The sequence below is a fragment of the Sinocyclocheilus grahami genome, unplaced genomic scaffold, assembly GCF_001515645.1.
Source record: "Sinocyclocheilus grahami isolate Dianchi unplaced genomic scaffold, SAMN03320097.WGS_v1.1 scaffold263.1, whole genome shotgun sequence".
NCBI classification, from domain to species: Eukaryota; Metazoa; Chordata; class Actinopteri; order Cypriniformes; family Cyprinidae; genus Sinocyclocheilus; species Sinocyclocheilus grahami.
The window spans coordinates 216800-234549 of record NW_015505442.1 but is presented as its reverse complement, the minus strand read 5'-3'; the positions used below and the strand labels follow the sequence as shown (position 1 = coordinate 234549).

The 17750-nt window shown below is 36.1% G+C and overlaps 1 protein-coding gene across 1 annotated transcript in view; it reads left to right on the top strand.

The window, feature by feature from the left end:
* Positions 1-12179, top strand: part of LOC107599270 (pituitary adenylate cyclase-activating polypeptide type I receptor-like) — a 24971-nt gene extending 12792 nt beyond the window's left edge. Inside the window, exons 6-14 of the mRNA XM_016290816.1 lie at positions 795-927; positions 5203-5356; positions 5588-5648; positions 6801-6870; positions 6998-7089; positions 8027-8110; positions 9272-9401; positions 9839-9880; positions 11410-12179. Of these exons, the coding sequence (XP_016146302.1) occupies positions 795-927; positions 5203-5356; positions 5588-5648; positions 6801-6870; positions 6998-7089; positions 8027-8110; positions 9272-9401; positions 9839-9880; positions 11410-11613 (970 nt within the window). The 3' untranslated portion in view covers positions 11614-12179. The remainder of the gene's footprint in view (positions 1-794; positions 928-5202; positions 5357-5587; positions 5649-6800; positions 6871-6997; positions 7090-8026; positions 8111-9271; positions 9402-9838; positions 9881-11409) is intronic.
* Positions 12180-17750: the final 5571 nt, after the last annotated feature.

Below are 17750 nucleotides of genomic sequence, written 5' to 3'. Positions count from 1 at the left end.
GTCCACGGTGAAAGTTGATGTATTCCCTCAGCGACCAGCACAGATCAGCTCTAGGCATGACGAAGCGATATCATCCTCTTTTGGAAGACCAAACAAAGTAGTTTCGCTTTCACAACGAAGCACACAGCGCCTTCACGACATGGCGGCGGCAACAACAATACTACAGCGAGAATAAAAGTTACGCCTTCTATCTTTTTGGGCAGCGTTATGCAAATCTTCCCACACAGTGATGTAGACATGTGGGGGCGTGTTAGAACGAGCCATTTTAGGTAGGCGTGGCTGACTCTGAACTTTTATAAAGAATATCTCTTTGGATTTGAGACTTTAGTCTTTGCAACTTTACAGATCTTCTTTATGCACCAAGAGCTTGTAACACTCCAAAGAGAAAGGAAAACTTGAAATCGCATCATATGACCCCTTTTAAAATACAGACTTAATTTTCTTCATTCAAAATATAATTTTTGCTTCTTCTTTTTTATTTTTTGGTGTGTATTATCACCCAGACATTTACAGTTTCCCAATTGCAGTGAAAAAGGATTTTACAGCCTGATGCAAATGAAGAAGCTTTTTGAGTACACAGAAAAGCATCTGTGTAGTGGTTCTTTAAAGTACCTAGAATCCGAATAGAGTGATTATACTTACGAATGATGTACATTATGATAAGATGCCGAGGGCTTCAAAGAAGCATTGATAAGTGTTTGCACAGTGATTGATACAGACCCTCAGCTGCCCACCCAAACACATTAGAATCTCCCAACAACACCGTAATCCTGCCTTTGAACGTCTGTCAACAGGAAGCTTCACTGTACCAGGAATTTCATCCACATGAACCTGTTTGTGTCCTTCATCCTGAGAGCCATCTCTGTGTTCATTAAAGATGGGGTCCTGTACGCAGAGGAGGACAGTGACCACTGCTTTGTTCATACTGTGAGTAATGCGCATGATTATAGCTTCACTAAACTTTTTTAGTTTTATGCCTGAAGAAATTAATAATATGACAAATCTATTTAAACTGCATGTTCACTAATACACAAAGAATCGGTTTTGTTTTGCATAATTAATTTGTAATAGATATTTTATACCCAATGGCTGCCCACCCAAACACATTAGAATCTCCCAACAACACCGTAATCCTGCCTTTGAACGTCTGTCAACAGGAAGCTTCACTGTACCAGGAATTTCATCCACATGAACCTGTTTGTGTCCTTCATCCTGAGAGCCATCTCTGTGTTCATTAAAGATGGGGTCCTGTACGCAGAGGAGGACAGTGACCACTGCTTTGTTCATACTGTGAGTAATGCGCATGATTATAGCTTCACTAAACTTTTTTAGTTTTATGCCTGAAGAAATTAATAATATGACAAATCTATTTAAACTGCATGTTCACTAATACACAAAGAATCGGTTTTGTTTTGCATAATTAATTTGTAATAGATATTTTATTGTGCGTGTGTATGTGTGTTCTAGCTGCCTATGCATTGCACAAATATTTTATTCACAGCAAAAATTCTGTGAATACAATATTTCTTTCAAAATGTATTTATTTATTTAACTTTTTTAGTTTTATGCCTGAAGAAATCAATAATATGGCAAATATATTTGAAATTGTTATATTAGTAGTATAAATACTATTACTTTAATATTTATTATGCATTATATTATTTACCATGTGTGTGTGTGTGTGTGTGTGTGTGTATAAATTGCATATAATATTTTATTATATAATATATAACATAATACCACTAAATATACTAATATTAATAAAAACAATAAATAAAATAAAATAATAAAAAACTGTTAAACAAAACTTTACAATATTACAATATATTATATTATATATTTTTAATACATATTTTAATATATAAAACAGCTATGTACTAAATATACTAATACTAATAAAAACAATTATATATATTAATATATATATAAAAATACTACTATTAAACATGTGTGCTAATGGAAACTGTTAGGGCCGGATGCTATTTGCATGTGAAATCCAGAGACTAATAATAAATCCATCCGTTTCTGTTCAAGCCTTCGCCCCACTTTCAACAGCAACACGTTCTGTTTCCCCCGTCTGTGCCTGACAAACAGCCGTAATTATCATGAAGCTGAGTTCAACGTACTCTGGAAATATTCCATTATTTCCATATTAGCATATGAATAGCTTATAAAAACGTGCACGCTCTCATTATACACCTGAATGAGGGCTCCGAGCTCTTTCCCCCAGCCAATCAGAGGCCATGCTAATGACATCACTTAACACTGAATTGGATCAGAGGGTAATTGATGAACATTGTTAAAGACTTTAGGGTGTTCTGACACACGGCGGGAAGGAAATTCTGAATGGAAATGTACATGCAGTCTAGGGGATGCATCACTGATCCAGTTGCTTATAGCTGAATTAAGATGGTCATTAGGCTTGGTTGATTAGCTAAACTACCTGGTAGACCACTATGGACCAGCAACAAATCAGCTGCTATGTTCTAAAAACAAGCTTGACTAACTTAAACTGGTTTGACCCAAGGAGGCGTACAGAAAAATACAATGAGAAATCCTTCTGCTTGCATGCATACATTCAGATTTTGCAATCAAATTATTTCCTGACAGATAAAATAAAGTCCTGTCATATATTTGTTGTTGTTGTTGTTGTTCAACAAACTGTTTCACAAAATTTGTCAGAATATAAAATGAAGGTGACCAGATTTCTGAAATAGAAACCAGAGACATTTCCTACAGTTTAGTGGTCAAAATATCATTGAAATATCACTTGTTATAATCCTGGAATTAAAAAATGCAAGACATTTTTTGTATGTTTTTGTGTTTTAATAGTTTTTTAACATACAATTATTGTAATAGAGTGACGGGCATTAATACCATTCACCAAAAATATCACTATGATAAATAAGCAGATCAAAAGAGTATTATAACAAAATAATGACTTTACAAAATGTAATATTTTGTTATTTAAATCGAATCTAATCTAGAGATAAATCTAAAATATTGAACTAATCTAAATCTAAATATTTCAATCTAATTTAATATTTAAATATACCACTGAATAATATATATAATTTTTTTATTTATATTTTTGTTATTTTAAAGTTTGTGCTTTTGGATCTTTATCATATTATTTTCATGGATCTTCACTATCCCTAATTATTTAGCATTTTAAGGTCATTTTAGCACAAATAGTGTGCTTTCTGGAAATGTAATTGTTGCAAGTGTAACTGTTTAGTTGATTATTTCTGTATTTATTCTGTATTTATTATCCAGGTAATCAGTGTAGCTTTTTTTGCTTTGTATTTGAATGTGCGGAATAGGGCTGGGCGATATAGCTAAAAAATGTATCAACGATATAATGTTTCATATCGTTCTGTATCGATAATTACTGACATTTTTTATAACCTTCAATATAATTTTTTTATTAATTTAACCACTGTATTTTTAAATTAACTCAATTTATTGAGACAAACAACAAATATTTTTTTTGTTTTAACAGTCAAAAACAAAATTAAAATGAAATATCTAATTTCTAATGTTTTATATGCAGATTAAATAGGTTAAACTTTTGGCTTGTCTCCCGAGGGCGCAATGAGCCAAATAATGCAGCACATTTTAAATGTTCAACGCAAGGAAGTAATAGTCTATAAAAAACGTGCATTACGTCTAAATTAACTCATATAAATCAAATATAATTTCGTAAATTGCATAAACAATTATGAACAAAACAGCATCACGTATTTATGTATTCCTTAATCCAAAGAGCCGAATCACCCATCACACAGATTGCCTTTTAAAAACATGAGACGCAGTGAAAAGGAATAAACCTCCACAAATTTGCGACGTGTTTTCTAAAAGTTTTAACTGTTTTAACTTTGCATGGCTTTCTATAAATCTCTTCTGTGAGACGCGAGTGCAGCAGTCATATTTGTCCATCTAGAAAATGTGCTGAGTATGCGTTCTGTGTGAATGGCTAGGTTTCGGTTTGAACCTAATCAAGATCTTCTCCGCATTGAGCTACTATATTTCTCTAATATTTTGAATGAATAATGCAGCAACTTCGTGTCTCGTGGGCTAGACTATCAAAACATTAAACTACAATTTCACTTACATCATCATCACCGCATCTCGTGCTCCACTGATGACGCTCCCTGACGCACATCTAACGTTGGATTGTACTATTTTTGCATTCAAATGCAAATGTTTATTTTAAATTTGACTAATATTCATTCTTTACTCACAATCTCCTCATCACAGGCTGGCACAGCCCTCATGTTCGTGTTTGTGTGTGCTGTCTGCGTCACTAATAGCACGTGCCTATATCGTGCACTATATCGAACATTTTTTATATCGTTATCGAAGACCGTACCGTCGATAAATATCAATACCGTTTTATCGCCCAGACCTAGTGCGGAACATTCCCGGCAACAGAACACAATACTAAAGGACTATCCCCAGAAAACAGGACGTCTGGTCACCCAAAACTATTAAAAATCAAAGTTCCAAAAGTGTTGTTTCACAGCGTTGCCATAGAAGAACCTTTCAGTTAACAGTGAAAAGATTTTCTTTCTTAGTGTGAAGAACATTTTAATAATCTAAAGAACCATTTTCCACTATGAAGAACCTTTTGTGGAATAGAAAGGTTCCATGGATGTTTAACGTTCTTCATGGAACCATAGATGCCAATAAAGAAATGTCTCTATTAAGAGTGAATGTAAGATGGTTTGCTAACAGGATCCATTGGATTACTATATCGAACATTTTTATATCGTTATCGAAGACCGTACCGTCGATAAATATCAATACCGTTTTATCGCCCAGGCCTAGTGCGGAACATTCCCGGCAACAGAACACAATACTAAAGGACTATCCCCAGAAAACAGGACGTCTGGTCACCCAAAACTATTAAAAATCAAAGTTCCAAAAGTGTTGTTTCACAGCGTTGCCATAGAAGAACCTTTCAGTTAACAGTGAAAAGATTTTCTTTCTTAGTGTGAAGAACATTTTAATAATCTAAAGAACCATTTTCCACTATGAAGAACCTTTTGTGGAATAGAAAGGTTCCATGGATGTTTAACGTTCTTCATGGAACCATAGATGCCAATAAAGAAATGTCTCTATTAAGAGTGAATGTAAGATGGTTTGCTAACAGGATCCATTGGATTTTAATCAAACCTGAAAGTGTTTCTCTGTGTTCAGGTGGGGTGCAAGGCAGTGATGGTCTTCTTCCACTACTGTGTGATGTCAAACTACTTCTGGCTCTTCATTGAAGGTCTCTATCTCTTCACACTCCTGGTGGAAACCTTCTTTCCTGAGAGACGCTACTTCTACTGGTACACTATCATCGGCTGGGGTATGTCACAGTGATGCATCAAACAAAAATGGATTGTTTATGATTGATTATGTGTCACAGTCATAGATATGGAGGGAGATGGAGTGCAGCGGTTGTGTATTAACTGGCCACTGGCTCTTTATGATGTGATTTGTTGTGCTGGCGTATGTAATGCATTCATATTGATGGTCTAAATGCATTGGAGAACAGCTTTGAGGTCTGACAAATTTCCTCTTTCTCTCGCGCTTTCAGGAACGCCCACCATTTGTGTGACCATATGGGCCGTTCTGCGCCTTCATTTTGATGATTCTGGGTACGTGTAATGCCGCATAAACAAAGATTGATACACCGATTTTGTTGCTACGCAAATGCTGGCACTGAACATCAGTGTCACTAGTCGCAATAATGAAACTATGTTTGGAAAGTAAACCTGGTACAAAGGTGCAAAATGGATATTAGTCCTTCAATAGGTTGGTATATTAACATTATGTTAGTTAATGCCAAAAGCCTGATGTATCAAAAATGAAACTCAACAAGAAATACATGTGCAAACTTATTATATTTTGTCTAAAGTTTCAATAAACTGCTCCATTTAAAATTTTTGGACTATTATTTCATATGTCAGGCTTTGAAAAAAATAGAGTAAATTGAGTCAAGCACGTTGCATTGTGTGACAATTTTCCAGGCAGTGTGTGCTGTTGTATATTGCACAATTAGGCAAATGCAGTAGGGCATCTGGCACATACTGAATGCTATTTTCTTTCAAAAGCATGCAGTTTATCATCCTGAACTCTTAGCTGCTAAATCATGTGACCTAGCCGACCAATAGCAATAAAGCTTCTTACAGTAAATCAATTGTATTTCTGCAGTTGCTGGGACATGAATGATAATACTGCCCTCTGGTCAAATGCTGGCACTGAACATCAGTGTCACTAGTCGCAATAATGAAACTATGTTTGGAAAGTAATACTAAAATATGAGCGTGATTTTGACAGTAAAAGACTGTAAAAATGCTACTGTAAAAACCTGGTACAAAGGTACAAAATAGATATTAGTCCTTCAATAGGTTGGTATATTAACATTATGTTAGTTAATGCCAAAAGCCTGATGTATCAAAAATGAAACTCAACAAGAAATACATGTGCAAACTTATTATATTTTGTCTAAAGTTTCAATAAACTGCTCCATTTAAAATTTTTAGACTATTATTTCAAATGTCAGGCTTTGAAAAAAATAGAGTAAATTGAGTCAAGCACGTTGCATTGTGTGACAATTTTCCAGGCAGTGTGTGCTGTTGTATATTGCACAATTAGGCAAATGCAGTAGGGCATCTGGCACATACTGAATGCTATTTTCTTTCAAAAGCATGCAGTTTATCATCCTGAACTCTTAGCTGCTAAATCATGTGACCTAGCCGACCAATAGCAATAAAGCTTCTTACAGTAAATCAATTGTATTTCTGCAGTTGCTGGGACATGAATGATAATACTGCCCTCTGGTGGGTGATCAAAGGACCCGTTGTGACATCAATCATGGTAAGCCAAAAAAATATCAGTTTTATGTTTTTAGCTAAAATGTGGATAAATAAAGCATCAAAATTAATGTATATATGTGAATGGAGCCATATTCCAATCTATAATAAATGCATGCATTTCCTTTCAGATTAATTTTGTCCTCTTCATTGGAATCATCATAATCCTGGTGCAGAAGCTGCAGTCTCCAGACATTGGCGGGAACGAGTCCAGCATCTACCTGTGAGTATGTTAGTCTCAATCACCATGAAAACAGAGTGCTGTTGTAGCTTTGTGTCTGATATGATGGATCACATGATGGTGGCTGAAATTAAATGAAAGTCTTATTAGTATAGTTCCCATATAGTTCCCGTTTGGTTAGTTTTGGGAACCAAATAGAGTTTGTGTGTGTGTGTGTGTGCGCGTGCATGTGTATGCGCATGTGCACGCGTCTGTGTGTCTGTGTGTGTGTGTGTGTGTGTGTGAGACAACCTAAAGAGAACGGTCTGTAATGTTTTTTTTTGTTTTTTTTTTTAGGTTTTATTTTGTAACAAAAAAAACTAATATTCCCAGAAGGTTCTGGGAACTGAAAATTGTCAGTTGGAATATGCAAAAGCATTAATTTTGCATGCATACAGGATTCCTTTTGAAATTTCCATTAAAATGTGTAACAATATGATTGGGATTTGGAATTTCCATCAAAATTTGTAACAGTCTGATTGGGATGTAATATTAGAATGCGTGATTAATGTTTTAAAGCGTCACAGATCTGTTTGAATGGTTACAGTTTATGTTCATTAAATCTGTTGTGTGCTGATTCCAGGAAAGATGGAATCATTGTTGTGTTGATCAGTGCAACATTTTTGGGTTTTTTAGGCTTCTGTGGCAGTGAAAAATAAAATGCATACATTTGTTTTTCCTGGATAAGCCATCTAAATAGTCTAATAATCTAGAGCACAAGATGCATGGAGCTTGAAGGCTTTAGTCCCTATTTAGTGTAATGGCATGGAAAACAGTATCATGCAAAGTATGTGCTTGAGCTATTAGAGGTCCTTGAGGTCTCTCGGTGTTGGAGTATGTTGTGTGTGGTCGGTTTCATGAGTGCGTCTGTGTGTGTGTGTGTGTGTGTGTGTGTGTGTGTTCTGTCCTAAAGAGTGTTTGTTGTCTTTGTCGTGTTTAGCAGCTGTGCACAGAAATGCTTCCGTGAGCCCACACAGGCCGCCCAGCATTCGTGCAGGATGTCAGAGCTTTCTACCATCACGCTGTAAGTGTGTGTGTTTGTGTGAATGTGCTTTTGCATCTGCGTCTGCCAACAAATGTGCATTTTTTGTTTTTAACTGTCCATTGAGAAAGAAAGGCTGTGTGAATATTCACTGCAGATAGTTTTTGTGGTCTTGTCTGTAGTTTTATTACATGCACACATTTGGTAGACATTTTTATCCAAAGCGATTTACAGTACTTTGCACTCATATTTAAATGTATTTCTATCAGTTGCATTCTCTGGGAATCGAAACCCATGCTCCTGTTGTTGTTAGCACCCAATTCTACTGTTTTAGCTATAGAACTTTCAAGTTTTACTTGCTGGAAAATCTAGCTTAAAGTTGCCTCTTTGTTTTGGAACTGGTGGTTCAGACTGGTTCAGTCTGGTTTAGGTGGCTGAGCAGTCGGTCTTGGTCTTGGTAGTAGTGGCTGATTGATATAGGTTTTCAAAGATTTAATTGAATTGAATTGAATTTTTTATTTCACAAAAACTTAACATAATATTTATGTTAACATTTATGAACATAATATTTGCTAGAATATTTTACAAAATCTTAAAAAAAAAAAAAAACGAATTTAAAAAAATGAAAACTGAATTTTAACACTTATTCATCTACAAAATACATTTTTTGGAACCAGATTTAAAAACTTTTATGGAACCAGATTTTGGAACCAAAACAGGGTGAACTAACCCACATATTTCAACTATACCAAGTTAATCAGCCAAGTAGTTTTGGTTGTTAACCCAACATTTTTTTATATTTAAGATGTCTAAAGTTTCAATAAACTGTTCCATAAAAAATAAATATATATATATATATATATATATATATATATTTCTGACTATCTCATATCTTAGGCTAGACTTTAATTGCAGACTTTGTTATTTCAGTAATGCACAGCCAAACATTGTTGAAATCTCTTCTGAAAGTCTAGAGAAGAGACACATCTTTTGGTCAGGAGAAACATCTGAGAAGGTCTCCATTTGCTCTTCTGCTTGCTAGGAAAAACAATAGATATATTAAAGAGACCTTCTTTCCTGTGGAGCAGGATTTGTTGTGGAGGGCTCTGATCTCCTGTGTATTACAGTAACTGTGTGTTGACATGTTGAGAGATTTAATCAGCCATCTGAAGCGCCGTGTGTGTGTGCTGTATGTGTTGACAGGCGTCTGGCGCGCTCCACCCTGCTCCTCATCCCTCTGTTTGGAATCCACTACACTGTTTTTGCTTTCTCCCCGGAGGATTTCAGCAAGCGGGAGCGACTGGTCTTTGAGCTGGGCCTGGGCTCCTTCCAGGTACTGGGTGTCAGCTTTTATAGTAGCAACTTCAGCGCTGTATTTTAGAAACACCTCCGTGGACACTATTTCTCTGTTCCAAACCAGTGAGCTGCCAGAATTGGCATCATACAGCAGGTGCGATCCCAACGCAAGGGCTGTTCCAAACATTGGGCATCAATATTAAATGCTGCCTGAATATAAGCTTTTGTGGATTAGACAATTTCAGAATGCATTGCAAAAATGACAGATAGAATCAGTAAAAAATTAAATAAATACATAAATAAATAAATACATGTTCATAATTCCCAATGTATGTATTTAATGCCAAAAGAAAGAAAGAAAATCGTTTAGAGCATTTTAAAATAAATAAGCACCAGTTAAGCTGCGATACTTTTGAACTGAAAAGTACTTTAAAATGATATCCACTTGACCACACTCACTTTATCTCTCCAAAGGGGTTTGTGGTGGCCGTGCTGTACTGCTTTCTGAATGGAGAGGTAAGAGCTTTTGTTTTGATATTGTCAAATGCATGCAGTCAGCTTTGATATTAATTTGATATATGTCTGGGTTTGCTCTGAAAACATTAAGTTTCCCCAATAATTTATCCAATATTGCTATATAAAAAATAATTTAGCATTTACCATGTCCTGACCAGGTGTGATGCGATTAAATAATAAACAATCAGTTTCTTCCATGTTAAAGAAATAATTCACACAAAAATGAGGCAATTTTTCACATTGCAACAAGACATATTTTGTGTTGCATTGCTCTAAGTAGCCCCGCCCACAGTGAAATCTCATTGGTCCAAACATAAAACATCAAATGTGACCCTGGACCACAAAACCAGTCTTAAAGGGGTCATATGATGCTGCTAAAAAGAACATTATTTGGTGTATTTGGTGTAATGAAATGTGTTTATGTGGTTTAAGGTTCAAAAAACACATTATTTTCCACATACTGTACATTATTGTTTCTCCTCTATGCCCCGCCTTTCTGAAACGCGTAGATTTTTACAAAGCTCATCAGTCTGAAAAAGCAAGGTGTGCTCTGATTGGCCAGCTATCCAGTGCGTTGTGATTGGCCGAATTCCTCAAGTGTGTGACGGAAATGTTACGTCCCTTACCATACTGTGATGCCTGCGGCAACCACATGTGACGACACCGGGCTGGACTCCGCTTCGTCCACGGTGAAAGCTGATCCGGCGATCCACAGCGTGAAGTTGAAGTATTTCCTCAGCAACCAGCACGGATCAGCTCCAGGCATGACGAAGCGGATATCGTCCTCTTTTGGAAGGCCAAACAAAGTAGTTTCGCTTTCACAACGAATCACACAGCACCTTCACGACATGGCGGCGGCAACAACAATACTACAGCGAGAATAAAAGTTCTTTCTTTTTGGGCGGCGTTATTCAAATCATCCAACATAGTGTGGTAGATATGTGGGGGCGTGTTAGAACGAGCCGTTTTAGGTAGGCGTGGTTAACTCTTAACTATTATAAAGAATATCTCTTTGGATTTGAGACTTTAGTCTTTGCAACTTTACAGATCTTCTTTATGTACCAAGAGCTTGTAACGCTCCAAAGAGAAAGGAAAAATTGGAATCGCATCATATGACCCCTTTAAGTCACTGGGGTATATTTGTATCAATAGCCAAAAATAAATTGTATGGGTCAAAATTATTGATTTTTCTTTTATGCCAAAAATCATTAGGACATTAAGTAAAGATCATGTTCCATGAAGATATTTTGTAAATGTCCTACTGTAAATATATCAAAACTTAATTTTTGATTAGTAATATGCATTGCTAAGAAATTATGCATTACTCACAAATATGATTCTGATTGGCTATTATTTTGTGCAATACTTTGCTTTCTGTGTCCACAGTCAAATTACTTGATGCTAGAAACATGTCACGTCTGGCTAGGACATGGTGTAAAGCATGTGAGAGAGCGTGGACTGGTGGAGAACGCGTGCACCTTTACAGCTGAGTACATTAAAAAATGACCTTTTCAAGTTTCTCCCTAAAGGTGCAGTCGGAGATAAAGAGGAAATGGAGGAGTTGGACGGTGAACAGGTACTTTGCTGTGGACCTGAAGCAGCAGCGTCACCCTTCGCTAGCGAGCAGTGGGGTGAACGGGGGGACACAGCTGTCCATCCTCAGCAAGAGCAGCTCACAGATACGCATGTCCAGCCCTCTGGCCGAGACGGTCAACCTCAACCTGCCCACCTGAGCGCCTGATTTGCCCGTCCGTCCATAAGCCCCGCCCTCCAACTCACCTTCTTCACCTGCAGTAGGGCCGACCAATCACAATTAGAGAAGAACTAGTGATTATTCGTGAAATCTCTGGATAGTATTTAAAGATTCCAAACAAGATCTAGAACGTATCACCCATTATCGGTTAGAAACGATTTGTCCAGGGAAATATTTATAGTGAGCTTAAAAGTTGCTATTCAGGTTAGGAACCATAACGCAACTTTTTGAAGGCTTTCTAATTAATCTAATGAGTAAACAACAATACAAGCATAAAAGAATGTTATTTTTAATCAATAATAATGCAGAACAGGGGCTGTATGATTCACACCGCAATGCCAAAATGAGATTGCGGTGAAAATTAGAGTGAATTTTCATATCGCATTAATATGAGCCATAGAGAATGTGAACGGTTGGTGGTTAGAATGTAGTCAGAGAAACATCAATCTATTAATTTCTGTCAAACCAACTGCACATTGCTTTCTAGTTTAAGTGTAAATCAGTTATCAGAGAGAGACGGGTTACATTTCAGTGTTATGATCAAATATAATAACATAAAGTAGTTGGTGGTTAGAATGTAGTCAGAGAAACATCAATCTATTAATTTCTGTCAAACCAACTGCACATTGCTTTCTAGTTTGTGTAAATCAGTTATCAGAGAGAGACGGGTTACATTTCAGTGTTATGATCAAATATAATAACATAAAGTGCCAAAACATGAATATTTAAGTATTGTTTTATCTGCAAGCTACTGTGTTTATCAGAAGTACACTATAAAAGAAAATGCACAGACTTCGTGTTGCTCGTTTAAATGCTGTGTATTTGATTAAATGTTCTCCACCGAGAGATTGTAAAACATATTTTTTTACAATCAGCCGTAAGTACAGAGTATGTCAACAATATAAAGACTTATGAATGACTCATGAATTTAGATTATATGTAAATGTTGTTATGGGTTTGTGATTTAGCTTTTGGCCAGCGTTTTCTTATTGTCATGCGAATGATTTATAACTACACAGAGCCAATATCAGCAAATCAAGGATTGTCAAAAAACTGTTCTGTAAACAATTACCGGTCCAATGAAGGTATTCCACAATTCCCTCTGATTTATTCTGAAGTGCCTGATGGTCACAAAAAAGCTTTGATGGATCTACTCTAAACAACCAGTGCCATGCAGTATTGATTTAATTATTAGTTATTCAGTAGTGTCGAGTCAGTGTTCAGGTTTGCTTTACAATCTCTACATAGTAGGAATATATTCATTTATACACAGCATTAGAGTGCATATAGACATTTCCAAAGCTTTGAGATGCGCAAATCAATTCCATTATGTTACTATCAGGTGCATTATAAATGCTTTTAGAGCTGACATGTTCAACTGTGGGAGAAAAGAGACATTTGAGTGAGATGTTAAAGGGATATTTCACCCCAAAATGTTGATTCTGTCATCATGTCCCACCAAACCTGACTTTTTAAATGTTTGTACTCTTACAAAGAAAACATACAGTATGTCAAGCTTCAAATTGGCAAAAAGCATAATTTTAGTACCATAATCATATGAATGACTTTTATGCTGCTTTTTTTGGTCCTTATTTAGAGCTGGACGACCTGTGATCAATATATGTTGTATGGTAACAAGGAACGTATGCCATACAGGTTTGAAAGGACATGAGGATGAGTGAATGATGTATTTATTTTTTGAGTGAATTTGTAATAGCCTACTGGTAACCCCCACCCCTTTACAAGAACAATATCTGATGTCAATCTATGAATCCAACCAAATTTACTGCATCATCACTGACTGACAATCATAATTAGTTATTATCACTCACATTTTAGTCTACATGTTTGATCGCGAGAATAACGTGCATCAGTGTACTAAGTGGCAGCAGTCTGTGCTAAAGGTGTTGTTTATTTCCAGTACAGTAGCTATTATTCTCTGTAGTGAGTGTTAATTCTCTCTATACGTTAAAGACGCACATGTGCCAGTAAATGATGGATGTACCAGCACTCTCTCTTTAGTCAACACTTGCGGTCATAAAGTACCAATGATGTATGTAAAACTTCTGTGATTATAAACGTGCCAATTTTGAAATGCAATATGCTTTTGTTGCAGCTCATAGTTGTCTGTGAATCACACTGCGGAGTTGAGGTGATTATTGAAATGTACAGTAAAGTGATGGTCGTCTCGATCGCGCAGATCTTTTAAAAATGTGGAAAATGTATACGTTTTTCCTTGGTTGTTATTTTAAAGTTGAAGTGTGTAATCTGCGTGCTTCTAATCGTCAGCAAACGAAAACGCATAAATAATGACAGAGTTCGAACGCTCCTCATCTCTCATTGGCCGGATAAACATAGCCCCGCCCCTTGCGAAATAATGAGCTTAGTTGAGACAGATTGCTCTTTTCTTTAAAAAAAATTGTATTTATCATGATGTAAAATACGCTCTGTACTTAATATGCAGAGATAACTATAAAGTAATTTGTAGCTGGATTTTTTTCAAAAAATTGGTGCTATAAAAAGTTTGGCTTGAGCATCACGACCTTATCTCAACCAATAGCATGAGTTTGGGGCGGGACGATTATGTTTTTTGGCCAATGGCAGAGGGGATCATTGATAAATGCCATAAATTCTCACCAGTGATGACAAAAAAAATGTATATTTGTTTGAGCTTTCTCATTTCTCTTATCGTCATTATTTTTCAACCTGTAAATCGTAATGATCTTGAAAATGCTCTCAGTGATAGTGAACTTGTCTGTAGAAATAAATTGTGAAATCCTAACGGAGAGCATCAGAGGTTGCTTGGATCACGTGACCTTACAGCTTCATAGGTGTTTGTATATATGAGGGGCCGAGCTCCCTCTGTGGCTCTTTCTAGATATAGCTGCATGAAAAAGACAAAAAAGAGAGCTTTTTAGCTGCTTTCTATGTTCTTGACACCAGCCGTCATTCTGAGTGTGAGCTCGGAAGGTAACGACCATGTCTCAAATCTGTTACAGACGTGTTTCTTGTGCTTGTAATACATCTGCCTGCCAGATTGTTTAAGCGCTGTATATTTGAGGAACGAGGAGATTACTGGGAGATTTTGTGTAGGTCTGACATGTCTCATTGTGTCTTTGAGGTGTCTTCATATTGTGGACTAACTCATTTCAATCTGAATGTAACACCCGGTCAACAACTGTATCGTACATTCAGCTGCTCTGTAACGCTGCCTGCTGTTTCTTCTGCTTTGATGTAGAGATGATGTCCATGTTTGACCTGTGAACATTTTTGTACGTGTCTGAATTCCATTCTTGACAAACCGTTCTTGAATTTCTGGAATTTATGTAGTTCTTTCTATGTGTCGTCTTTGAGTGTGTGAGAGAGATATAGACATATAATATTAAAATAGCTGTAATTTGACCTAATAAATAGCCTATTTAATAAAAAGCAAAAACAGTGTCAAGAGAGACATACAAATGAACTGTCAGCATCTAACAGGGGTACAATTATAAAACAATTTAATTAGCATAACATATAAAGTACAATACAATTGTTAAAACCATAAACATAATTTGTTCTCAGTGTAATATTACAACATAACTAGTTGAAAATACCCTTTAAAAAAAAGTAGTCAATGCTATCCTGCATGTTATTTTACATTAATTTTACCGGCTGATTGCTCCAGTTGTTGGTATTCAGCTGTAATGTCTGCAGACATACTCTACTATTCAAAAGTTTGGGGTCAGTAAGATTTTTTTTGAAGAAAGTAATACTTTTATTCAGCATTGGATTGATCGAATATGACATTTATAATGTTACAAAACACTTCTATTTCAAATAAATGAACTTTCTATTCAATGATTCCTGAAATGTTTTCAACGTTGATAATAAAAATTAAAAAAAAAAATTCTTCAGCAACAAATCAGCATATTAGAATGATTTCTGAAGGATCATGTGCCATTTTATATGAAATAAATGCAGTCTTGGTGAGAATAAGAGACTTCTTTCAAAACATAAAAAAAATCTTACTGACCCCATACAGTGTACATACTGTATCATGAAAGCCAAACTGAGAACAGTACAACTTAAATTTATGCTGCGGAGAAGCAGTATTATTCAGTTTCTATCAATGTTCAAAGTTGTTGTAGAAAAAACATTGGCATGTAAGTACATTCAAAGCTGCATCCTGTATCATCATCAGCAACAATAACAAATTAATCACTTTAAAATTAAATGCCTCCAAACTGATGAACATTAATCATGTTCTAGCTCAGCACTTGGATGGAATGAGGATGTAAAAAAAAAAGTTGTAATATTTCATATCTTTTGCATGTCACAAATCTAATATACAACCAGAATTTTCAAATGTTAATCAAGCATTTGCTACTGGGCCCCAATCAAATCTGTACTTTAATCAAACCTCCACACATTACACTGGCTGTGTCACAATCTGCTTGTTGTTCTTCCACCTGCAAATCTGTTTTCAAACATGTATGGCATCAACATGCTAACTGAATTCAAATGACATATGCCAAATTCATAAAAAAATGTATTTGCAACATGACCTTGATAATGCCGTACAATGACCCGTTTCCTCTTCTTTGAACGTCTTCTACAGACATGAAGCTCTTGAAGTCTTTAGCAAGTCTTTGCACCTGCATCATTCAGGTGTGTTCACACAGACGTGATGTAACCATTGCAGATGGCAGCCTGTGAATGAGTGGAGTCATGCATCATGATCTGAGTAACAGTGACCCGACGAAATGCCTCCAAACTGATGAACATTAATCATGTTCTAGCTCAGCACTTGGATGGAATGAGGATGTAAAAAAAAAAGTTGTAATATTTCATATCTTTTGCATGTCACAAATCTAATATACAACCAGAATTTTCAAATGTTAATCAAGCATTTGCTACTGGGCCCCAATCAAATCTGTTCTTTAATCAAACCTCCACACATTACACTGGCTGTGTCACAATCTGCTTGTTGTTCTTCCACCTGCAAATCTGTTTTCAAACATGTATGGCATCAACATGCTAACTGAATTCAAATGACATATGCCAAATTCATAAAAAAATGTATTTGCAACATGACCTTGATAATGCCGTACAATGACCCGTTTCCTCTTCTTTGAACGTCTTCTACAGACATGAAGCTCTTGAAGTCTTTAGCAAGTCTTTGCACCTGCATCATTCAGGTGTGTTCACACAGACGTGATGTAACCATTGCAGATGGCAGCCTGTGAATGAGTGGAGTCATGCATCATGATCTGAGTAACAGTGACCCGACGCTTTTTACTGGGGCTCAGATGAGTCTGGGTCTGCCACGTCCATAACCTGCGCTTCAACTCAGCCTGTACCTGAAAGAGAAAGAGACATACCTCAGTGACGATGCATTCATATCATATAGTTATGTTATGGTGATTGCTACATTCTCGGGGAAAAAAGGTACAGATTTGTCAATGGCACAGGTACAAAAGCTAAAAGATACATATTTGTAAACGAGCCGTTTTAGGTAGGCGTGGCTGACTCTTAACTTTTATAAAGAATATCTCTTTGGATTTGAGACTTTAGTCTTTGCAACTTTACAGATCTTCTTTATGCACCAAGAGCTTGTAACACTCCAAAGAGAAAGGAAAAAATGAAATTGCATCATATGACTCCTTTAAGACTGGAATACATTACACAACGTTTTGCCGGGATTTTTGCCCCAATATAGTATGGAAACGTAGTTGCTGAAAGTCAGAACCAATCTGGAGATTTTGGTCAGTAGGAGTTGACCGAGTTCATGCAAAAGCTTCTCTTCAAGCTAATCCCTTAAAACTTAATATTATAAAGTATATTGTAGTTTTCTGCATAACTCTTTTGAATTACTTTCGCTTTTTGTTGTCAGGGGAGACAATCATATTTGTAAAATCATCACAAACATGTTTTTTTATGGAACACAGTGCGCCATTAAAAGAAGCAGGAATGACAAGCAGCAAAAAAAAATGAGTTAAAGATCAGTCTTGTATAAGATCTTATATATTTTCACATTCATTGCAATCTTCATTTGATATCAATTTTAAAAACTAAAGATCGGTTATATTACCTGAGCAGTCTGAATTGAATCATGATTATGATTATGCATTGTAT